This window comes from Dendrobium catenatum, unplaced genomic scaffold, assembly GCF_001605985.2.
Source record: "Dendrobium catenatum unplaced genomic scaffold, ASM160598v2 fragScaff_scaffold_1446, whole genome shotgun sequence".
NCBI classification, from domain to species: domain Eukaryota; kingdom Viridiplantae; phylum Streptophyta; class Magnoliopsida; order Asparagales; family Orchidaceae; genus Dendrobium; species Dendrobium catenatum.
The window spans coordinates 1,633,594-1,658,618 of NW_021319908.1; the positions used below are offsets into that span (position 1 = coordinate 1,633,594).

Below are 25,025 nucleotides of genomic sequence, written 5' to 3' on the forward strand. Positions count from 1 at the left end.
GCTTTTCCAGACCTCGACTGCAAAAATTTCTGTTTGACCATTATTTTTTGCTGCTTTAAAAAAAAAATTATCCTAAAAAGTTATTTTCTACAATAGTTTTAAAAAATTACTTTCTCTATAACAGCTTTACAAAACAGTAAGAAAGCTATCCCAAACGAAACCTAAGACTAAAAATGATACATTTTAAACATGATTTATCTAAGGTGTGCAAGATAAATAAGCCGTTCTTATCACAACATGCTAGGAATGATCTTCATGCCTAGCAATTCCTCCATTATTAAAAATATTATTCAGAATGTACAGTGCCAACACTTCTCTCATCTTTCAATCCCCAGATCATAGATGGAATATACACTCAATCTAAAACATTGGCATCTTAATGACAAAGCAATCACTGGTGAAATAAATTAAACCTAAAATAGATTTAAGATAATTTTCTTAGATATTTGAATTAGAAATTATCATACTAGCAAGGCATCATTGTTTTCTTCAACCTCCAGCTTTGCCATCCCAAGCAACCTTGATTGGTGCTGCTCCAGGTACTCTCTACTGTTCATTTCTGTCAACCTGAAGGGTGCAAAATATGTAAGAGATTCGGACTGTTCTGGCAATATTCTGGTTCAGTAAAGGTTATTTCCATACCTACTGATAGTTCTTTCTTTGGCAAATCCAAGCTCATTGTCCACACAAAGGTCAAGATCATCTCCCTTGAGAGAGCGCGATGAGCTTCTTGGAGACATCCTTTGAGCATCAGCAATGGTAACAATTTTTTCAAACAGCTCTATTGGAGATGTCTCAGCTGTGCATAAAAGCCTGGATTTGTTCTCATACATCACCTGCGAAGGGAGACCTTAGTATGAATTCCATGGAAATGTCGTAAAGGAAGCCATATGGCTACCTGCTTGATATCCATAATCCAATGAAGAACAGGCTCTCAAATATGCCAACAGTAGTCCCAATCAAGATCTTTAGAAATAATTGTTTAGATAAAAATGCAACCAATCAGCCTGAAAGGTATGAAACTGATTGGTCTGCAAAAACTAGTTTCATTTGTGTAATTCATACATTCATTGCATCATTTAGTTGTATTAGGAAACCTAAACACTAAACTGTCCACATCACTATCAAATGAAGTTCATGAGGAACTTGGAGCGACAATAATGCACTCAATGATGTAAATGGATGGCTATGATGATATAGACTATTGTGACTCAGTTTGGGATATATATACACATTAGCAAGAAACCAAGTCCATTCAGAAAAGAATTCAACTATATTAAGATTGAAAAGAAATGCTAATAGTCTAAAAATATTAATTAATAAATTTACTGTTTATCAAAACGTTCTTTCAAAATCTCATTCAGTATCACTGAGTTGAAGAAATCATTCCTATTTGACAGTTCATTATATATTAAATAATACTCCATAAGTAATTTAGATGTTACAGCAAGAGCATGGGCCCTCAACATTCTTGTAAGGCTTCGTTTGGGACGGCTTTTTTACTGCTTTCTAAAACGGAGTTTTAGTACAAATTTTTTTATTTTTGTACTAAAACTCCGTTTTAGAAAGCAATAAAAAGACCATCCCAAACGAAGCCTAAGTCTGTGATCACTTTGGAAAATAAATTTATTAGGCTATGTTTCTATAGAAGTATGATTGGAGATTGATCAAATTGGTTAAAATTAATCTGATTGTATCTCAAAAGTGAGAATCATGAAATAATCACATTGTTGTGTTCATTTTCTTACACCCAACAACTTCAAGTTTGCTTAACATGTTTTTTTTGTCTTTATATTCTTAATTAAATAATCAATCAAAAACAAACAAAAATTACATAGGGTTGTCAACTGGGTTTATTTCTGAAAATTCGATGCAAAACTATTTTGGTTCACGCAAATAAATACTAATCATATTAGACAAAATAGCATGTGTAGGACACCTAAGCATACTGAGAATGATTCAAAATAGGGGCATAAATGAATCGGAAAGCCAATGGACAAGGATAAAAAAATGTTAGTCTGGCCCGGGAGGGGCCGGCTCTGGTCCAGGGACCTAGACCGGTTCTCTGCGACAGCAGGCGGCCCAGGCCAAGTGGTGGGCAGAACCAAGGGGAGGAGGGTAGATGCCCTAGTAGGCCAATTGCTTAATGTAATCGTTGTTTAGGAGACAAAGTTTGAATTAAGGACTGTTTAGTCTTTTTGTAAGAGTTCTTTGACTTCAATTAGTATTTTTGGTTAGGGTTTGCTTTGCATCTTGAATTTGGAAGATATTTGAGATATATGGTTTGTTCTTTTTGGGCTCTAGGCTTTGCTAGAGATTTGGAGAGTTGTTTCTTCCTCTCAAATTGAAAAAACTTGTATCTTGTATTGTTTTTCCTGTTAGTGGATTGAATAAAGAAGTTATCATCGTGTTTTCTCCCCAATCTTCTGAAATTCCTGCATCGTTTTACTGATTTTTCTCTGAAATCAGCCTATTTTTTGCTGTTTTCACCAAGTATTCATAGGTTTGCTTGCGAACTTAAGTATTCCCCCTTAGGGTTACTTGCGAACCCAAGTACTTCCTTTCAAATTGGTATCAGAGCGTTGTCTTAGGACCATCGGCGGCTGAAATTCTGAAATTTCAGCGGATAAAGTTCATACGGAAGAAGATCTTCTCGTAAATCTTGGGAAGAGTTATGGCCAGGAAGAAGGTTGAAGTTTTGGAAGGAGAAATTGAGCAACTAAAATCAGATTTGGAGGGAAATTTTTCTGATTTTCAAAATTAAATTTCATTCAATAATGAAAGAATGGAAGGGAAGTTCGCCGTGATGGAAGAGATGTTGAAGAAATTGCTAGAGGTGAAGACCAATCCGACGACATCAGAAGAAATGGAACCATCAGCGGCCATGTAAGAGGTGGAAACCCTAATATGTTTAGGGGAAGAGGAAATCCGAAAGTGGAGATCTTGGAGGGTGAAGATGGAATGCCTCCTCTAGAATCACTAAAGGGAGGAGATGAGCACTGGTTTCGAAAGAAGGGTAGCTGATTTTGTAGGGAGAATGGATGATTTCTACCGTAGAGGTGCTAAATTTGAAAGAAGAAGAGGGGAATTTGATGAAGGGGTTGGGTGGTATGATCGTCGGAGGGAAGATCATGACAACTGGGGAGCACCTCCTCTTCGCGAAACGGGAGGATATGGAGGATTCAGTGGCAACGGGGGTGACCCGAATGTGAGGAAGCTAAAGATGCTCATCTTTGAGGGCGGGGATAGCCATGGTTTGATCTACAAGGTGGAACAATATTTCTCCATCAATGGGTTGACGGAGGAAGAGACACCGACGACGACAGGGCTATGTTTAGACGGGAAGGCACTGGCATGGTACCAATGGTGTGACATGAGACAACCCATCAGGAGCTGGAGGGAGTTCAAAGAGTGCTTACTAGAACACTTCCGAACCGATAGAGGAGGAGACTTCTATGAGGAATTATTTTCCATGACACAGGAAGAACAGTAGCAGATTACGGTGACAGGTTCGAATACTTGGCCAGCATATTAGATCGACTCTCTGAGATAGTGCTGGAGGGGAACATTATGAGGGCTTAAACCAGAGATACGGGCAGCAGTTACAGTGATGAGACCAAGAGACTTGGGGGAGGCCATGAAGCTAGCCCAGTTGGTGAAGGATCAGAAGCAACTGGAGATAAGGGCTAGGAGGAGCAACTTGGGAGGGACGTACAAGATGACCACCACCTAGCTCCCAAGGGGCCAACGCTAGGGATTCTGAAGAAAGTGCCCAATGAGAGAACTAGAGGAGAGGGGAAATGGAGAAAAAATTTCAAAAGGCTGACTGAGAAGGAGATACAGAAGAAAAGGGAAAAATGGTTGTGTTTTAAATGTGATGAGAAGTACATGCCGAGGCATAGGTGTAAGGATTAAACTCTTCAAGTTCCCATTATCTGTGATGACGAGGAAACAGAAGAGAGAGGTGGGTGGGTTAGAGATGGAGGAAGAGGAGAAATTGCATCTTGATGTGGCAGAAGTCTTCATAAACTCAGTAGTGGGATTCACTCCGAATCACACTATGAAAGTGAAGGGATAAATAGTTGATATAGAGGTGGTAGTGTTAATAGATAGTGGGACAACCCACAATTTCATCTCCACTCAGATTGTGGATCTGTTATGGGTGAAATTAGTGGATATAGGAGGCTATGTGGTGATGATGGGCACGAGAAAGGTGGAAATGGGTAGAGAAGTGTGTAAGGGAGTGGTGTTGACCATTAAAGGGATCCAGGTGAGGGAGGACTTTCTTCTCTTGGCGTAGTGGAGTATTGATGTCTTCTTAGAGATGAAATGGCTGCAGACCTTGGGGGAGACCAAGGTCAATTGGGGAGCACTGAGGATGGAATTGGTGGTGGGAGGAAGGAGGATGATGATCCAAGGTGATACAAGGCTGTCCAGAGCCGGAATATCTCTCAAATCCATGATCATAACCATAGAGGAGGTGGGAGGTGGGAGGTGGGAGTTGGACATTTGGTGGAATTGCAACGCTTGGAGAGTTTCAATGTAGGGGAAGGAGACATTCTTCTTGCAGTACAACCACTCATACAACAGTTCAGTGAGGTGTTATAGCCACCTCAAGGTTTACCACCACCCAGAGAGCAGGAGCATGCAATCTTTTTGGAAGGGGTGTCACCGATTAGTGTACGACCCTACCGCTACCCCCAAATTCAGAAGGATGAGATTGAGAAGCTAATTAAGGAGATGTTGAAAGCAGGGATCGTCAGACCAAGTGTGAGTCCTTTCTCTAGTCTAGTCTTTGTGGTAAAAAAGAAGTATGAGAGCTGGAGGTTTCGTGTGGATTACAGGGCGTTGAATAAGAAAACTGTGCCGGATGAATTCCCCATCTCAGTGATTGATGAACTACTAGACGAGTTATATGGAGAAACAGTGTTTTCTAAGATGGACTTGAAGTTGGGCTATTATCAAATTAGGATGGAGGAGGATATTCAGAAGACGGCCTTCAGGACGCACGAGGGGCACTACGAGTTCTTGATGATGCCATTTAGGCTCACTAATGCCCCTGCTACTTTTTAGTCTTTGATGAATAGGGTATTCCAGAAGTACCCAGGAAGTTTATTCATGTATTTTTTGATGACATTCTGGTGTACAGCAAAACAAGGGAGGAGCATCTAGAGCACTTGAAGGAGGTTCTGAAAGTTTTACAGGAGTATCAGCTGAGGGTCAACCTAAAAAAATGCGGCTTCACTTAGTCTAGAGTGGAGTACTTGGGACATGTAGTGTCCCAGGAGGGAGTGGCGGCCGATCAAACAAAAATTGAGGCAATGCATAAATGGCCTACGCCTAGGAATATTAGGGAGTTGAGGGGTTTCCTAGGACTGACTAGGTACTACATGAGATTTGTGAGGGGGTATAGTACCATAGCTTGGCCCTTGACCGAGCAACTGAAAAAGGACAAGTTTTTGTGGGGAGAGGCAACAACCCAGGCTTTTGAGAGATTGAAGAAAGCCATGGTAAGTTTTACGCTGGTTGTCGACTACCTAACGCAACCCTCCACTTTTCTCATCCAGAACTTGGGACCTGGCAACGGCAGTGTTACTTGCGAACCCAAGTACTTCATATCAAATTGGTATCAGAGCGTTGTCTTAGGACCATCGGCGGCTGAAATTATGAAATTTCAGCGGAGAAAGTTCATCCGGAAGAAGATATTCTCGTAAATCTTGGGAAGAGTTATGGCCAAGAAGAAGGTTGAAATTTTGGAAGGAGAAATTGAGTAACTAAAATCAGATTTGGAGGGAAATTTTCTTGATTTTCAAAATCAAATTTCATCCAATAATGAAAGAATGGAAGGAAAGTTCGTCGTGATGGAAGAGATGTTGAAGAAATTGCTAGAGGTGAAGACAAATCCGACGACAGAAGCAATGGAAACCATCAGTGGCCATGTAAGAGGTGAAAACCCTAATATGCTTAGGGGAAGGGAAAATCCGTAAGTGGAGATCTTGGAGGGTGAAGATGGAATGCCTCCTCTAGAATCACTAAAAGGATGAGCACTGGTTTCGAAAGAAGGGTGGCTGATTTTGTAGGGAGAATGGATGATTTCTACCGCAGAGGTGCTAAATTAAGAGGGGAATTTGATGAATGGGTTGGGTGGTATGATTGTCGGAGGGAAGATCATGACAACTGGGGAGCACCTCCTCTTCGTGAAACAGGAGGATATGGAGGATTCAGTGGCAACGGGGGTGACCCGAAGGTGAGGAAGCTAAAGATGCTCATCTTTGAGGGCGGGGATAGCCATGGTTTGATCTACAAGGTGGAATGATATTTCTCCATCAATGGGTTGACGGAGAAAGAGAAGTTGACGGCGACAGGATTATGTTTGAACGGGAAGGCACTACTGGCATGGTACCAATGGTGTGACATGAGGCAACCCATCAAGAGCTGGAGGGAGTTCAAAAAGTGCTTACTAGAACACTTCCGAACTGATAGAGAAGGAGACTTCTATGAGCAATCCTTTTCCTTGACACAGGAGAGAACAGTAGCAGATTAATGTGACAGGTTCGAGTACTTGGCCAGCAGATTAGATCGACTCTCTGAGATAGTGATGGAGGGAACTTTATGGTGGCTTAAACCAGAGATACGGGCAGCGGTTACGGTGATGAGACCAAGAGACTTGGGGGAGGCCATGAAGCTAGCCCAGTTGGGAAGCAACTGGAGATAGTGGCTAGGAGGAGCAACTTGGGAGGGACGTACAAGATGACCACCACCTTTTTAGCTTCCAAGGGGACAACGCTAGGGATTCTGAAGAAAATGCCTAATGAGAGAACTAGAGGAGAGGGGAAATGGAAAAAATTTTAAAAGGCTGACTGAGAAGGAGATACAGGAGAAGAGTGAAAAATGGTTGTGTTTTAGATGTGCTGAGAAGTATATGCCGGGGCATGGGTGTAAGGATTAAACTCTTCAAGTTTCCATTATCTGTGATGACGAGGAAACAGAAGAGAGAGGTGAGAGTGGGTTAGAGATGGAGGAAGAGGAGAAGTTGCATCTTGACGTGGTAGAAGTCTTCATAAACTCAGTAGTGTGATTCACTCCGAATCACACTATGAAAGTGAAGGGAGAGATAGTTGATATAGAGGTGGTAGTGTTAATAAATAGTGGGGCAACCCACAATTTCATCTCCACTCAGATTGTGGATATGCTAGGGGTGAAATTAGTGGATATAGGAGGCTATGGGGTGATAATGGGCACGGGAAAGGTGGAAATGGGTAGAGAAGTGTGTAAGGGAGTGGTGTTGACCATTAAAGGAATCCAGGTGAGGGAGGACTTTCTTCCCTTGGAGTAGGGGAGCACTGATGTCATCCTGGGAATAAAATGGCTGCAGACCTTGGAGGAGATCAAGGTCAAATGGGGAGCACTGATAAAGGAACTGATGGTGGGAGGAAGGAGGATGGTGATCCAAGGCGATGCAAGGCTGTCCAGAGCCAGAATATCTCTCAAATCCATGATCATAACCATATAAGAGGGGGGAGGTGGATATTTGGTGGAATTGCAACGCTTGGAGAATTTCAGTGTAGGGGAAGAAGGAGATGTTCCTCTTGCAGTACAACCACTCATACAATAGTTCAGTGAGGTGTTACAGTCACCTCAAGGTTTACCACCACCTATAAGCAAGAGCATGCAATCTTTTTGAAGGAGGGGGTGTCACCGATTAGTATACGGCCCTACCGCTACCCCCAAATCAAGAAGGATGAGATTGAGAAGCTAATTAGGGAGATGTTGGAAGCAGAGATAGTCAGACCAAGTGTGAGTCATTTCTCTAGTCCAGTCCTAGTGGTAAAAAAGAAGGATGAGAGCTAGAGATTTTGTGTGGATTACAGGGCGCTGAATAAGAAAACTGTGCCGGATGAATTCCCCATCTCAGTGATCGATGAACTACTAGAAGAGTTGTATGGAGCAACAGTGTTTTCTAAGATGGACTTGAAGTCGGGTTACTATCAAATCAAGATGAAGGAGGATATTCAGAAGACGGCCTTCAGGATGCACGAGGGGCACTACGAGTTCTTGGTGATGCCATTTAGGCTCACTAATGCCACTGCTACTTTTCAGTCTTTGATGAATAGGATATTCCGGAAGTACCTCAAGAAGTTTGTTCTAGTATTTTTTGATGCATTCTGGTGTACAACAAAACGAAGGAGGAGCATCTAGGGCACTTGAAGGAGGTTCTGAAAGTTTTATAGGAGCATCAGCTGAGGGTCAACCTAAAAAAATGCAGCTTCGCCTAGTCTAGAGTTGAGTACTTGGGACATGTAGTGTCCCAGGAGGGAGTGGCGACCGATAAAAAAAAAATTGAGGCAATGCAGAAATGGCCTAGGCCTAAGAATATCAGGGAGTTGAGGGGTTTCCTAGGACTGACTAGGTACTACATGAGATTTGTGAGGGGGTACAGTATCATAGCTTGGCCCTTGACCGAGCAACTGAAGAAGGATCTTTTTGTGAGGAGAGGCAACAACTCAGGCTTTTGAGAGATTGAAGAAAATCATGACGACAGTCCCAGTTTTAACTCTTTCGGACTTCAACCAGATCTTTGTAGTTGAGACAGAAGCATCAAGGTATGGATTGGGGGTAGTGTTGATGCAGAATCACAGACCTATAGCATACTTCAGTCAAGTGTTGTCAACCACGGTTAGATTGAAGTCGGTGTATGAGAGAGAGTTCATGGTCATTGTCTTGGTTATTCAAAAATGGCGCCCTTACCTTTTTGGTAGGTATTTCATTGTCCGGACGAATCAAAGGAGCTTGAAGTACCTGTTGGAGCAAAGGATGGTGACCGAGGAGCATCAGAGATGATTGTCCAAACTGTTAGACTATGATTTTGAGATCCAATATAGGTCTGGGGTGGAAAATAAGGTGGCTAATGCCTTATCCATATATGTTAGGGAACTTCAGGAGTTGGTTGTTTCAGTACCACTGATGTTAGACTGGGGGACCATCAAGGAATAAAACATGCAGAATGAAGAGTTGAGAAAGATCATGGAAGATTTGATGAAAGATAATAGTAGCCATTCTGATTACTATATTGAGGGAGTGAGGCTATTGCATCAAGGGAGGTTTGTGATGCCACGAACATCCATACATATTTCTTACTTGTTACAGGAGTTCCACGGTAGTGCAGTTGGAGATCATTCAGGAGTACATAAGACCTATAGAAAGATGACATCTGAGCTTTACTAGAATGGGATGTATAAAGATGTTGAAGAGATGATGGAGAGGTGTGAAGTGTGCTAGAAAAACAAATATAAGGAAATGACTCCATGAGGACTACTACAACCCTTGACACTTTCAAACAGAGTATGGGAGGAACTGTCCATGGATTTCATAGATGGCCTACCACGATCAGAAGGATTCACAGTCATCATGGTGGTTGACAGACTTAGTAAGTATGCACATTTCATCCTCTTACGACATCCCTACACTGCAGTGACAGTGGCAACATCATTCATCAGGGAGGTGGTTCGACTTCATGTGATTCTTGAATTGATTGTGTCTGATCGAGATAAAGTTTTCTTCGGTCAATTTTAGAGGGAGTTATTCAGGTTGCGGGGCACTATTCTTAAGAGAAGCACTGCCTATCATCCGCAGACAGACGGTCCAACAGATGTGGTGAACCGAAGCTTGGAGACTTATTTGAGGTGTTTTGTTTCTGAAAAGCCACGAATGTGGGCTAAATGGTTAGGATGGGCTGAATATTGGTACAATACTTCATACCATTCTGCATCTTAAATGACTCCTTTTAAAATATTGTATGGAAGAGACCCCCACACTTAGTGCATTTTGGGAGGGGGAGCACATCAGTTTACTCAGTTGAGCAGTACTTAGAGGAAAGGGATAAGGTGTTAGAAGAATTGAATAAATATATGTCCATGGCATAACAAATCATGAAAAAGCAGGCAGATAGACATAGGAGGGACATACAATTTGAAGTCAAGGAGAAAGTATTCTTGAAAGTAAGGCCCTACAGGCATAAATCAGTTGCCAACAGGAGAAACGAGAAATTGGCTCCGAGGTACTTTGGCCCTTAAGATTTTGGACAAGATTGGAGCAGTGGCGTATCATTTGAAGTTACCCACATCCGCCACCATACATCTAGTTTTCCATGTATCACAGTTGAGAAGAGCTCTAGGGGGAGCATGCAGTTTGTACACAGTTGTCAATTACACTAACATAGGACTTGGAAGTGGTCTTAGAACCACTGGAGTTAGGGGGAAGTCAGATCCGATAAAAAGGAAAGCAAAGAAGTACTTATCAGATGGAGGGACCTTCTCAATTTTGATGCCACTTGGGAGCCATATGAGAGAATAAGGCTCAAGTTTTGTTCTTTTCACCTTGAGGACAAGGTGAGCCTTTGCGAGGAGAGTAATGTTAGGCCGGCCTAGGAGGGGCCGAATGAACCGGTCCAACCTGGACCAGTTCTTTGCTACAGTAGGCGGCCCATCCCAGGATGGGGGCAAAACCAAGGGGAGGGGGCGGATGCCCTAGTGGGCTCAATTGCTTAATGTAATAGTAGTTTAGGAGGGAAAGTTTGAATTAAGGTTGTTTAGTCTTTTCGTAAGAGTCCTTTGGCTTTAATTAGTCTTTTTTATTAGGGTTTGCTTTGCATCTTAAATTTGGAAGAGATTTGAGATCTAGGGTTTATTCTTTTTGGGCTCTAGGCTTTGCTAGAGATTTGAAGAGTTGTTTCTTCCTCTTGAATCGAATAAACTTGTATCTTGTATTATTTTTACTATTCGTGGATTGAATAGAAGAAGTTTTCATCGTGTTTTCTCCCCAATCTTCTAAAATTCCTGCATCGTTTTGTTGATCTCTCTAAAATCAGCCTATTTCTCGCTGTTTTCACCCAAGTATTGATAGGTTTGCTTGCAAACTCAAGTATTCCCCCTTAGGGTTACTTGCGAACTAAAATACTTCCTATCAAAAACCTAAGAAACATTGTGAGCATGAGAACGAGAGAAAAATTGAGGAAATCTGATGAGCTGCTTCAAATACTTGTCCACCTCATTGTGGTCAACATCCATTTCCTCTTTCCTTGAAAAAGTGAAGGACTGTAATTTGGCATGTTAGACTTATTTACACGTGCATCATAACACACCAACATTCTCCCGAAAAAAAAAAAAATCCTAGAAAGCCCTTACAAGTGTCAGCTACCGTAAATAGTACATGGAATGATAACCAGGCGTCCAAGTAAAATTTTAGATTGTGCTAGTTGGCACAAAACAAAGTCAACATCACTCTGAAAGAGCTGCATGTGCATTGCATTGCTTTCCATCACATAATTCCCACACAAATCTAAATTCTAGAATAACAATTTATGCATCATCCTTACATTAAACCAAAATTGTAAGAACGAGCCTAAAAATTTATTTGCATCTTTCTTTATTTACATTGCATCGCATCATGCAAAATTAGATGAGTTGGAAATTCAGAGACATTGATATGTCCTGTATCATATTGATAAAAAAATAAGAACGTGCAATGAATGTGTCGAGTGAAAATTGATTGTAATGCAAGGAAAATAGATGTAGCACGCTGATGCAGTTCATAAACCGATTTCAAGATATGCAACCGCCAAAATCTACTGGCTAGATCCAAAAGCCAACTAAGAGAGTCATCTACTTGAAATTTATTTATTTAATGCAGTTGAACTTTACCATGCTATATTTTCACAAATTTTGGTCCTCTCTAGAAAACAAGTACCTTCATGGATGCTATGGCCATACATTTTTTCTGCTGTCATTATAAATAGGAAAATTTCATCCTGGCAAGGCTATATGAAATAGATATTTCACTGCGTGAAGCAGTACCTCTATAAGAGATTTGACAATGATCAAAGTTGTGTGATTCAACCTTTTATCTTTTGCATTTTTTGGTTGCCTCCCCTTCCCTTCTCCTCCATCCTCCTTATCCCTTCTTGCAACCCACAGAAGATCTTTGATATAGCACCTCCATCACACCAATTAAATATATGGCAGTGGAGTTGAACCAGTTAAGTTAGTGATATTATTAATGTGGAATGATGAGAAAGAAATGAGAGTCTACCAAAAGCAACATGACCAGAAGTCATGTTAATAGAGTTAACACATCATGTACCACTTGATAGAAATGCATCGTGAAGGATGATTCTTAAGCCTGGGAAAAAATGCTTAAGATATTCATTAAATTTCATGAATCGCATTGTTGACCTAAACACAAAAAAGATAAAAATTAGCTCAAATCTCAAGTACCTGTCCAGCTGCACGTGCTCTCCGCATGAACGCCGCTCAAATCCCACGTATCCCGTAGCTCAGACGTCCGACGGTATATTACACGACGAGCTTCCATGATCTCCGCACGAATAGCACATGACCTCTGCTCTGTCAATGTCGATAAAATGAGAAACGAACAAAGCTTCATTCCTCTTCTTTCCTACTCGTCTTGAAGCTCTCGATCCCTGCTCCGTTTGAAAGCCAGCTCCAGCACCTGTATCCCATTCTTCCTCTCAATCTGATAACCACCGAACACCGTCAGTCGCTCCTCCTTCCTGCAAGATCCCACGCTCGTCTCCCTTGCGCAATAGTCGAAGCCGATCCAGTGCAAAACCCCACTTCCCGTAATACTCTGTCGTCCACTTCCTTCTCGCAAGCCCCAATTTCTCTCTATCTTCTGTGCAATCCTCTCTGCCTTGAACAGCCGAACTCCCACTTCCTGTAATACTCTGCAATCGAACTTCATCCGACCTTACCCCTCCACCTATTCGAAGCTCCCAACCCTACCGAATCCCCTCTTAAGCCTTCAGATCCCTTCTTCAAGCCAAACCATAGCTCAATCCTCCAAACATATCTCTCAACTCCACCAAACTTTCGATCCTCGCTGTCTTTCGATCCAACCAACAAAGAAAGGTAATTTTTTAATTATTATTGTTATTAATTATTATTATTATTACTATTATTTCTATATATATACATACATACATACATAAAAAAGAGAAGAAAATAAAAAAAGAGAAAAATGTGAGATAAAATGGTAGAGAAGAAAATAAAAAAAGAGAAAAATGTGAGAAAAAATGGTAACAGAAAATAAAAAATAAAAAGAGAAAAAGGGAAATTTTCATATTTTCGTCATCCTCGATCGTCGACCCGATAGCGAAGGTATAACCCAAACCCTGTCCTCAACACTTGCAGTGCGGCAAGCAACCACCAATGTGTGCTCGCAGCAAGGCAGGTAAATTTCTTTTAATTATTATTGTTATTAAAATTTCTGGATGCCAGACAACCTTTAGAGGCTATGTTCACATCTACACAGTGGTTGAGTTGTGCTTGGGCGAAGAAGGCTGAGGGAAAAGAGATTAGAAAGATTGTTTTAAATGACAGATTTTGGCAAAGTGTCTTATATGCCATTACAACCACTAGACCTTTGGTTCATGTTTTAAGGATGGTGGATGCTGAGAAGAAGCCTGCAATGGGTTTCATCTACAATGCTATGGATGAAGCCAAAGAGATGATTGCCTCCAACTTAGGAGGCAGTGAGGGAAGCTTTAGGGAAATTTGGAATATTATTGATGATAGGTGGGAACTACAGCTTCACCGACACTTGCATGCCGCTGGCTACTACCTAAACCCTCAGTATCAATATGCAGAGAACAAGTCTACAAACCCTGAAATAAAGTTGGGATTATATCATTGCATGGATCGTCTAATAAGTGATGCAACTGAAAGATCAAATGCTGACTTGCAATTGGTACCTTTTAGGAACAAAGAAGGTTTTTTTGGATTACAACAAGCAAAAGATACAATTGCCAAACGATCTCCAGTTGAGTGGTGGATTCAATTTGGTGATGGGACTCCAGAATTACAACGTTTTGCTGTGAAAGTTTTGGGCTTGACATGCTCTTCATCTGGCTGTGAAAGGAATTGGAGTACCTACAACCAAGTGCATACAAAGAGGAGAAATCGCTTGTCGACATTGAGGATGAACTCACTGGTGTACATTATGTATAATAGGAGACTCAGAGATAGAAATTTGAAGAAAAAAGGATTAATGGATGATGAAGATCCTTTGCTTTGTGATGATGTGGCATCTGATGATGAGTGGTTTGTAGATGATGAAGTTGAAGTGATGCCGTCTGAATTACAAGATGAAGATTTAAATGTTGATTTCTTTGATGGTCTTAAAGCATCTACATTCATCACAACTCAAGAACAAATCAAAAAAGGTATATAAATAATATAGTTTTCTTTTCTTAAACTTTTATTAATGTATTACACTATTAATCCTTATGATATTGTTCAAAAATTTCTACTATTTAGGGAAGAGGAAGATAACTAATAATGAGGAAGAAGAAGCTGATTGAGAGATATTGGACTCTATAGGAGAGGGGGAAGATGAGAGAGCAGCTCATCATAATGATGATTCAAATGAAGACCCCCTTAGTGATGACTGATGAGTGATGATAATGCTAATGACTAGTGAGTTCCTAACTTCTTATGTGATATGTTAATGTCATTGCTATTTATCTTGTGCATTTTTATGTTTTATATATTATTTACTCATTAGTATATACAAAATTTATTATTTTATGTTTACGCAATTTTTTGATTTTGAGGCTTACGCCTCAAATCGCCTTGAGGCTTACGCCTCGCCTCACGAATGAAAAACGCCTCAATACCCGAATACGCAATTTTAAACCTTGCTTGCAACAAATGAAATTCCAAGCACTATTTGTGCAAAATAAAGATCAAGTAATTAATGTGTAACACTCACATCAATAGTACCCTGCAAGGAGGGACAGTGACAAATGTAGCACACTAACAACCAAAAGTAACATGTAAATGAACACATTAAACCTATATGCAAAAGATATATGTGCAGTAGTTCCCACGAACATTGAAAGAGATACAAGCGAGCGTAGCAACTCGTCAACCAATAAGTGCAGGGAAATCAAAGATAAATGCATGTTACTAATGGTCAACAGTGGCATGCAGATGAACATGGTGGATATGCAATGATTGTAAAGATGTCCTTACAATCAATGACAATCAAACATCTAGCTAATGCATAGCCCTGCAAATGAGTACACAACCCTGCTTGCAATCAATAGCAACTAGCTGACAAACAAGTACCTTAACTTGTTCATGAGCAATAATAACAGATGTAACATACTATCCACCAGCAAATACATAAAGCTATAATAAATGCCAATGCCAACCAACAGCGATCATATTAGATATACTGTAGGGATGTTATGTCCTAAAGAGGAAGACTGTTGATGTATATCCTAATCGTGGAACCAAGCATGCAAAATTGAATGATTCTGTAGAGTCAAAGAATGAGCAGTTAAAAAAATATCTTATTCTATCTGAAAAAATGTCATATTATTTGAATAAAGGACAAATATTGAGGTTTCTGAATAAAGGACTATGGAAAAAACTTTCACATCCCATATGCATATCAGATATCAGAATGTTATTGGGATGCTGAAAACTACATGGTGTTTTGCCTTATTCATGCTTCGAAGAAATTACCTTATGACGAAACGGAGACAAAGAAGTATAATAGCACATTAGCCGAGCCTCTGGTCTAATCAGATTATGATACCTCATCTATCACAAAACGACCTCAAGCAACTTGGACATTCTTATCTAGTCTGAGCAAGGATTGGATGATTTGTGGATCTGATCTCTCGAAGGGCAAGAATATAGAGCTTACATCAGAACAATGAAGCATCTCATGGCTATTATGGATGAAGCCCTACGATTCACATGTAAGCAAAAGCAATGAATCAGTAGTAAAAATCGTAGGCTAATGAAGCGCAATGTCGAGCCACCGAATCTGCAACACTCTTACAAGTAGACAGAAAGCATTTACAAGCTTTTAAAATAAATGTTGCGCACATTCAAATGATAGTTGCCTGCACAATTAATTAGCGCCAAATGTTTTGAAATGCCCCTACACATGCATTGCGATAGGCATAATAATTCATGCAAATACGCCATCGGATCTGCAACACTTGTACAAGCAGACAAAATGCATCTACAAGCTTCTAAATATAACATTGTACACTTTCCAAAGATAATTGCATGCACAATTGATTAGTGTCAAATATTTTAAAAATTCCCTCCTCCTACATGCATTACAGCAGGTATAATAATTCATGCAAAACACCCCTCTCATGCATAAAAATACGCATTAATATGCATTCCATAGTATGCATATATTTGCAATATGCAGAGGGTTTCATTATAGCATGTCAGTTAACATCGCAATTACAATTCAAAATGATTGTTTGCATTTGTAGGATGCAAATATTTTCATTCAAATGTGTCATTTGACATTACAACTACATTTTAAAATGACCTCTTGCATGTATTGATAGGATGCAGAGGGTTTATTTAAGCATGTCATTTGGCATTACAATTACACTCCAAACTCCAAAGTATCCTCCCGTATGCATTTGTAATATACAGAGGACTTCATTCCAGTAATATCATGCATACATGTAACAATCAAATAAATGTATCGTGCAAAATGCACTCAACAACATATACCCACATGGATCCCTACGAACGTGTTATATGTACACACGTGACATCTGAGGATGTCATGTGGATTAAGAAATGAATTTAGATTCGAACCTGACCCTCTGTCGTTTAGTAGACAAAGTTAATAAGGTTTGATTAACAAAAAATGAAATAACTTATGAAAACCCAAATGATGATCGTGTTGAATTTTTATCTCAATCAGAGGGGACCCTATACTTTTCGATACTTTCAAGCTTCAACAAATTACAAATCTTTTAAAGTGACTACAACATTACCTCGATGATAGCCATATTGATAGAAAATCTCAACCAGAGGGGACCATAAACATTTTAAATACATCCCAAATGTCCCTAAAAATTTAAAATTCAAAAAATAATCACCCAAAATTAAGATATTTAAAATCGAATAAATCATCAAACATTTAAAACAAAAATAGTCATCCACCCTCCTTAACAGTTTATCGAGATGGACAATCTGAAAATTATTTCATCTCACAAAGAGCTAAATATCTAGTCGAGAATATCACCAAGATTCATTCTTAACTCATCTCCTACCAGTAAATACATGGCACATGTTCTCTAACACGTGATCTCGCCGCCAAATGGCACCACACTGATGGTTTCGCTGCTAAATGTCACCATAGTTAAACGGTTATGATCGGGGTATTGATTAAATGTCATGCATCGTGAAGGCCGCGGCGTGAATTTTCGGAGCCCACGCATCGTGAAGGATGATTCTTAAGCTTGGAAACAAATGCTTAAGGTATTGATTAAATGTCATGGATCTTTATGAGTAAATAATGCTTCCTATCATACTATAACTAAAAATGAAATGCATAGACTACTTTTGTTTGATCAATGATAATAAAACTGTACATCAATGATAATAAAGCTCTACATGTACATCTTACATCATACCACTTCTATGTTTTTACAACTAACTCCAAATCTTACTAATTGATATTTGCAACCTAATTTATTAACATTTAATGCTCACGAGAAGGTTAATATATATATTCATCTCTTTAAAAAAACTACAAAGCTAACAATAAAAGATTTATAATACCATGAAGACTGCGTTTCATCCAATTTTTTAGAAATTGGCAGTAATGAAAGCTTAACATAATATATGGAAGCAAAAGAAAGCAAGTTCAGGTCGAACAAATAAATGTCATTCCAGATGCTCAGTAGAAATTTATCACAAGAATGTTCAAAAATGCTAATTTTAGCCAACGGTATCGTGAAGGCAAGTAGATATCAATCATGAAAAAAAAATGAATTGAAATAATCAACATAAGGAAGAAGCTAGTGAGCATACATCAACTAATGTAACAAATCGATAAGCCGCTGACCGGTTTTGGATTGAAAATTTTGGCACGCCATCCAATGCCAACGTATGAAACTTTTCTGTCCAAGACAAATAAATAGAGCGCAACTTTAAGAATGCAAAAGAAATAAGGAAATGGTTAAGAGTTCAGTGAAAATCTAACTACTTACCAAAAAGCCCCAAGTAGTCAGCTGCTCCCAATGGTTTGTCACAAAGATCAACAAAAGGAAAATAAGCACATCCATTTGCTCCAAGTGGTACCTGCATGAAATAAGGAGAATCAATCCATGCTCTTCTTTAAGCACATAGAACAGAAAAAATATATTCCTTAGTTAAAATTCATTTGCACAGTTGGCACATCACAACCTGCAAGTGTCGTCCCATAACAACTTCCACAACTTGTGGGCGAGGAGTTTCCTTTCCAATCAAATTCAAAAATTTTTGCTTAAGGCGAGCAGAGTCATGCCCAATAAAATAGAAACCTTGCTCAGCCTGCACCATAAAACAATAAGAAATGATTATATTAAAGTTCCCAGATAAAAAATTTTAGAAAGAATTAGTCTCCTAAATAAAATGAGGATAATTACTGATGTTAACTTTCGGTAGTCAGTTGATGAACCAATTTCATGCGCTATACATCTTTCCTGAATGGGAAGTTTCAACAAATGTCTCAGCAGATACATTACTAAAATCAAACAAGAGATAGAAGTTCAAACTATGAAAAAATATTGAAAGCCACAATATAATATTACCTTGAGGGTATCAATGAATGGTAAGAAAAGATCCCTCTGTAAACCACCTTCATAAAGGTTATCAGGAGCACGATTTGATGTGGAAAGAAGAACCTTTAGAAGCAATAAATATCAAACATGAAAGAGAAAAATAGAAAATCAAAATGAAGCTAAAAGAATCACAAATAAGGTTAACAATTCAAAATATTAATGAAATAAACTAAGGAAGAAATGCGTACAAGGCCTTTAATAAAAAGATGCTTAAATAGTCGATTTAGTATTAATGCATCTGCAACATCTGTGACCTGCAGTTCAAGCATTTTTTTAGAATCAAACTTATAAGTGGAAGAAGATATGTGACTGGACAAAAAGTTTTATGGAACTTAGAACATACCACGATTCAACGTACCATGAATTCATCTAGACATAATAGAATGGACTCATCTGATATCTCTCCTGCAACAACTTCAAGTGGATCTGCTACCCCTTTATGCATCTTGAATAATTTGCAACATACATCAGAAAGAATTTAAATAAAATTGCCACATCAAAACAGAATGTACAAGAACATAAAGAAAAAAAGATCTTCTACGAAGCCATAATGAAGAAAAAAAAGTAAAAAACAATAAGATATATATATATCTAATTTCACCCATAAAAAGACTAAAATACATCCAACCCTTGAGCAGAGAATCATACCTGGAGGCGGCTGTGGACATCCAACATAAAATCATGAAAGTGTCTTCTCCGTTTCCTCCAATTAGAGGGTCTACAAAAGCACAATATGGTTTCAAAAGCATAATGCAAGAAAAAAACAAAATAGTAGCAAGAAATAGTATTGCAAAAATCATGTTTTGTATTTATGCTTTTATTTTGTATTAAACAATCTTTTACAAAGAAGAATGAATACAGAAATTTTTTTTATTATTACGTCCATTAAGCAATAAAAAAAACAAAATTCCAGATTTTTTTTTGTTCGAGTTCACTGGATATATGGAGTGTAATTTTAGTAGCAATAAACCTAATGAGGGGATTGCGACTTTGGGCAATAAAGTCATTAATGAGAGTACACGTTTTAGATATCTTGGATCTATTGTTCAGAGTGATGGTGAAATAGATGGGGATATTATCAGCAGAATTCAAGTTGGATAGTTGAAGTGGAGGAATGCATCGGGCTTGTTGTGTGATAGAAAAGCCCCCCTCAAATTTAAGGGAAAATTCTATAAGATGGTGGTGAGACCTGCAATCCTTTATGGTGCCAAATGTTTTCCATTAAAAGAGAAGCATAATACTAAGTTAAGTGTTGCAAAGATGAGGATGCTTAGGTGGATGAGTGGCTTTACTCTTAGAGATAGGATACGAAATGAGAATATATATGAAAAGGTTGGAGTAGCTCCAGTGGAAGATAAGATAAGAGAGAGTCGGCTTAGATGATTTGGTCACATTAAATGGAGGCCATCCGATGACCCAGTTAGGAAAGTTGAGGTATTAGATTTGACTTATGTTAAGAAAGGTAGAGATATACCTAAAAAGACTTGATTAGAAAATATTAGAAATTGTCTTTCTTTATTAGATTTAAATGAGAATTTGACTTTTAACAGGACACAATGGCCAAAAAGGTTTCATGTAGCCGACCCCATGTAGTAGGACAAAGGCTTGATGTTGTTGGAGTTCACTGGACAGTATGTACCTTTATCCATCTAAACAGGGTTACAAGTAAGAAAGCACCTTATAACATAGATTTTGGAAATGTCTTCACATATTTTGAGATACAATATAAACATATGAATTTAAAATCCATGAAATGAGTTACGAGGGATTGAAATCATCATCATTACCATAGCCTTATCCAACTATTTGGGATAGGTATTAAGAATTGTCATTTTCCATTCTTTTCTATAAGCCTTATATGAGGTGTTAAACTTATTCTTCTTACAACACACTAAGCAACTTCTACCCATATTACCTTTAAAAACTATGAAGTAAAAATTACATTGCTCGCTATCTCTTATTTGAGGACATGAGAATTTTGAAGTAACTAAAGGTTAAAATGTGTAGCAAAAATGTAATTTGTAAGTAAGCTATGTTGATCTTAAAACTTACAATTGATCATAAAACAAATCCATTAGCATCGTTTTTCCTGTTCCTACTCCCCCATAAAGGTATAGTCCTTTGACTGGTGAATAAGAAGATTGGGGAACAAGACGAGACCATAGCCACCGACTTCTGCAAAACAATGCTTTAAAATAAGTGGCGAAAATCTATGGAAAACAAAGTGACCAACAATCCTAGATCAATGGCATCTCATTATGAAACTATTGTCCTCCTCAACTAAATATTTCTCTAAAGACAATCTATTCTGCCTGGTCTTTGATCAGTTACCTTCCAGCTTTTTTAGATGCTTTATATCTATCTAAATGGCAGCTGTCTTCATGCTCAATAAGCTGGTCATACAGCCTTTGAAGTAGCCTAAGTGTGTCAACCTAAAAAAATTTTTTGCAAAAATACTTACCAAAAAGATTTTTAAGACATAAAATAGGGAATCTGTAAAAGAACAGGAGTGATTTGGCAATGATAATAACTTCATAAAAACTTTATAAACACCAACCTGAAAGGCATCTCCATCAACAAGTTCCCCTGAGGCTATTCTTCTTTCATATTCAATCAAAGGACCAGATTTTCCCACATCTGCTGAAGCTGTAGTTAACATTAATAAAAATTTTAAAACAAAAGGGATGGATCTCAAACTAATAGATTGATAAATCGGTTAGGCGCCACCGGTCTAGAATGAATAAATGGTTTGACATTAATAAAAAGAATAGCAGGTTCAGCATGGCAAAAGAGAACCATTTAGCTATAAAAAGATTTCTGCAAGTGGAACGCATGCAGTTGTGATTCATTGAGATAAATTCATAAATGAAAAGGATGCAGGTGAATTACTAAAGAGAGACATTTATAAGTAACAAAAAAAAAAAGTTCTAGATTCAAATTCAAACCTCCAGCAGAATCACTGGCCATAGAGATAGACAGAGACCGTGCCGTCTGGCAAAGATACCTATTGATCTCTTTTTCAGCAAATGGTCTGGATGAAGAACAAACAGCTTCTGCTCTCAAAGTTGAGACCTTTCGACTTCCATTTTGAAGACAAAGATGATCCCCTCGAATTCGAGAACAATACAGAACATGACGAAGAGCTCGAGTGGTTCCTCTCATCTTCAAATTTCACTTCAATATGAATAGGGAATTTCGACAATACGCACTTTTCGTGCCCCAAAAATTGAACCTATGACAGAACATAAAAATAATAAAAAATATAGCACCAACAAAGTTCATCAGAACTTTAATACTATCGCCACAAATTTATAAGAACAATAAGAAGATGGTCTCTCTCTCTCTCTCTCTCTCTCTCTCTCTTTAATCCTAAAACATGTCCTTTAAATTAGAAAATAAAATCAAATAGGATTTCGGGCATATTTGAAGATTCGTGAAAAGACAACTGATATTTTCAAGGAAACGTCAAAATATTAAATTCAGGATAGAAACTTTACACAGATCAAACTCAACACCGTGTTATGCAGGCAAAATGGGAATTCAAGCAAAAGGAATAAAAACAAAAAGAACCCGGAAGATCTCAAATCAACAGATTCATTAAAGATCAACAAATCACATGATTTTCATTTCGATAGCTTCACTTCCAATCTGAACACAGCTTAATGAAACGCGAGGGGTGAAGTAACAAATTGAACAAAAAAAAAAAAAACTACTATAAGAGCAGAAAAGGAAACAAGCTTACGATGATGGGGAGAATTCCGTTAAAACGACAACAACGAGGCAGAAGTACAAGGGCGAAAACCTAACCCTTCCCAACGAAGAACCCGAAAAAAAAAAATCTGGGAGCAAGGTTTGGGTACCAAGCGGATAGAGAGAGAGAGAGGAAGCCATTTAAACTGGTCTTCGGTTCTCGCTTGCTTCTTTAATTAGTTTACACCAAAACTTCTAAAATAAAAATAATAAATAAATAAATATTATAAAAATATATTGTTATTATAAATTTTAAAACAAAAAATAATTTTCACATCACTGCCATTAAATTAGATTATCTGTTTAAATATTAATAAAATAGCTTCAGATTATGAGATGAAGCTCATAAATGACTAAAAGGAGAGGATATTAGGAGGACTTCGGAAAAGGGATGAAGAATAATACAAGAGCTCAAATTATTTTAATTATTTAATAATTTAGTCTCGTAAAAATTAAACTTAAACTTTTTTAGTGAAATTACATATCTAATACTCAAATTATATTATTTACATATTTAACACATAAAACACATTATTTACTTAATATAATATTTTCTTAACTTTTTTTTTCTTGGTGGGGGTGATGAAGAGAAGAAGAAGTCACAATGGGATATCATTGGGAATGGAATCAATGTGACCAATGATGTGTGGAGGACGACTAAGAGGTGAGGAAGTTGTGATGATCTCATTGGAGAAGGGCATCCATTGATTGATAATGGTGCAAAAGATGAATAAGCAGTGGAGATGGGATTTCAGTGGGAGAGTGCGCTGATGGGACAAGCACCATGTGATGAAGAAGAGGAGGTTAGTGATGGAAAGTTAATAGAGAAAATGAGGGTGTTGCTTTTTTATGTTATTCACGTAATTGAGTGTGCTCAATTACGTGAATGAATAGTACATTTTTATGTTAAATTTGTAAATAAGATAGTTTTGAGCGGTATCCATGTAAACCATACAATATTCTATATAGACTAAAAGCTCTTAATTCACAGATAAACTATTTTGAAAATTTTAAAGATTTACTTCATTACAAATCATGAGACATTTAAAATTATCTAAATGGGAAGAATCGAATGATCATGATTATCATGCATAATAGGATGAAAGATTTTTTTTCTCTGAATAGTTGATAAAAATGGAAGATGATGACCCTAATAATGGTGGAGGCAGAATTATCTCTTATGTAGAGTTGCAATCAACATATCATTATAATTTCATGAAACTATGTGGGTGCAATTTATATGACTAGTAAGGATCTTAAAAGTTATGTCAAGGTCTTCAGTTCAATCATTGGTTGAGCCATATTAATACCTATTTTATGGATTTTGAATGTATTCGTTTAAGAAACATACTTAATCCTTGTGTCTTGCGGCTTCGACGAGAGATGTGTCACCTACTAGACGGAGTTCTAGCCAGTTTGGGAATCCCAAGCGCGCTTCTTTGGCCATAAATCGTTTCGTGCCGGGTCAGGTCAACCCGGAAACCTGACGGGTTGGGTTCTAGTTGAATTTAATGACCCGTTTGCAAATATGGGTCGGGTTTGGGTCGTATCAAATAGCGTCGAGTCCGTTTTGGATTCAACCTGAACCTGACATGCAACCCGATTTTGACACCCCTAGTTAATAATATGTAAACCCTTAAGGTGGCTGGATAGGAAAAAAATCCACATTTTGAAAATTGGACCGGACCGATCGGTCTGACCGGTTCAACCGTGAACTTGTCTAAAGGCCGGTCCGAATCAGCCTTAAGAACTGGGTGTGCAACAACCCAGCCACAACCGCTTGAACAGCCGGTTCAACCGGGAACCGGCGAATTGGTCCCGGATTTCTAAAACTGGCAGGTCCAAAATTTTTTTAAATAATTAAATAAATTATTTAATATTAAATAAATGATAAACTTAATCATTAATATAAATATTATAGATTAAAACTCTTAAATAAATATTAAAGAATATGGTTATATAATTACTTAGAACATTCTCACATGACTTCACAACGCTCCATATGAGCTCCTGTTATGTGCAAAAGCAAAAAGGTATATAAACTATGTAAAACAAATCATCACAAGTGATATATTAAAGTATATGGTTATTATATTTCATTATTATATTAATTTTATTAATTTTTTTTAATAATATTATTATTTATTACGTCATTCGGTTCAACCCCGGTTTGATCGTGAACCTCTCCTTCTTCCGGTTCGTTGTCCGGTCCGATTTTCACAACTTTGAAAATAATTCAAAAAGTTTTAAGAAGTGAAGTAAAAAAAGGTCTAATTTTGCTTATGTATGCAAGAGAAGGGAAAGAAGGTAATTTTTATTATGTACATGTTATATTTCTAAAAAACTTTCATTAATGCTTTTAAATTTTATTGAGCACAAAAATGTTAACAAACACACAATTATGGGGAAGAAAAAGTTCTCTGAATTTTTGTAGAAGAAATAATTGGATGATGAAAAATAAAGTTAAAATAACTAGCAAAATTTTTCAAAATCTCAAAATTTTTAGAAGAATTGAGCATCATATATTATTGCATGATAAAACTTTATGCAATTGAGAGAAATTATCTTCTTAGCTTTTTAAGAAATTTTAACTCATAAATTA

The 25,025-nt window shown here is 37.9% G+C and overlaps 1 protein-coding gene across 4 annotated transcripts; it reads right to left on the minus strand.

Moving 5' to 3' along the window:
- Nucleotides 1-227: 227 nt before the first annotated feature.
- Nucleotides 228-22,598, minus strand: LOC110106883 (AFG1-like ATPase). 4 transcript variants are annotated; one of them, XM_028700078.1, is made up of 15 exons: nucleotides 22,534-22,598; nucleotides 21,619-21,905; nucleotides 21,231-21,319; nucleotides 21,005-21,105; nucleotides 20,726-20,848; nucleotides 19,322-19,391; nucleotides 19,032-19,118; nucleotides 18,862-18,927; nucleotides 18,644-18,736; nucleotides 18,479-18,535; nucleotides 18,258-18,383; nucleotides 18,062-18,152; nucleotides 17,883-17,971; nucleotides 643-836; nucleotides 228-567 (listed from the first exon to the last, which is right to left on the minus strand). In XM_028700078.1, the coding sequence occupies exons 2-15, from the start codon at nucleotides 21,833-21,835 to the stop codon at nucleotides 462-464; spliced, it is 1,509 nt and encodes a 502-aa protein (XP_028555911.1). In that variant the 5' UTR covers nucleotides 21,836-21,905; nucleotides 22,534-22,598; the 3' UTR covers nucleotides 228-461. The 4 variants fall into 4 exon arrangements, with proteins under 4 accessions (XP_028555911.1, XP_020692616.1, XP_020692615.1 ...); XM_020836957.2 differs by having other exon boundaries at nucleotides 21,231-21,310; nucleotides 22,416-22,573; XM_020836956.2 differs by having other exon boundaries at nucleotides 22,416-22,573.
- Between the last annotated feature and the right edge of the window lie 2,427 nt (nucleotides 22,599-25,025).

Bases quoted from the DNA above. Each gene is read 5' to 3' on its own strand.
- LOC110106883 (XM_028700078.1), bottom strand. From the start codon at position 21,835: ATGAGAGGAACCACTCGAGCTCTTCGTCATGTTCTGTATTGTTCTCGA. The intron at 20,849-21,004 runs GTAACTGATCAA...ATTGTTTTGCAG, and splicing joins GCATCTAAAAAAGCTGGAAG to AAGTCGGTGGCTATGGTCTC. The intron at 568-642 runs GTATGGAAATAA...TGCACCCTTCAG, and splicing joins AAAGAAAGAACTATCAGTAG to GTTGACAGAAATGAACAGTA.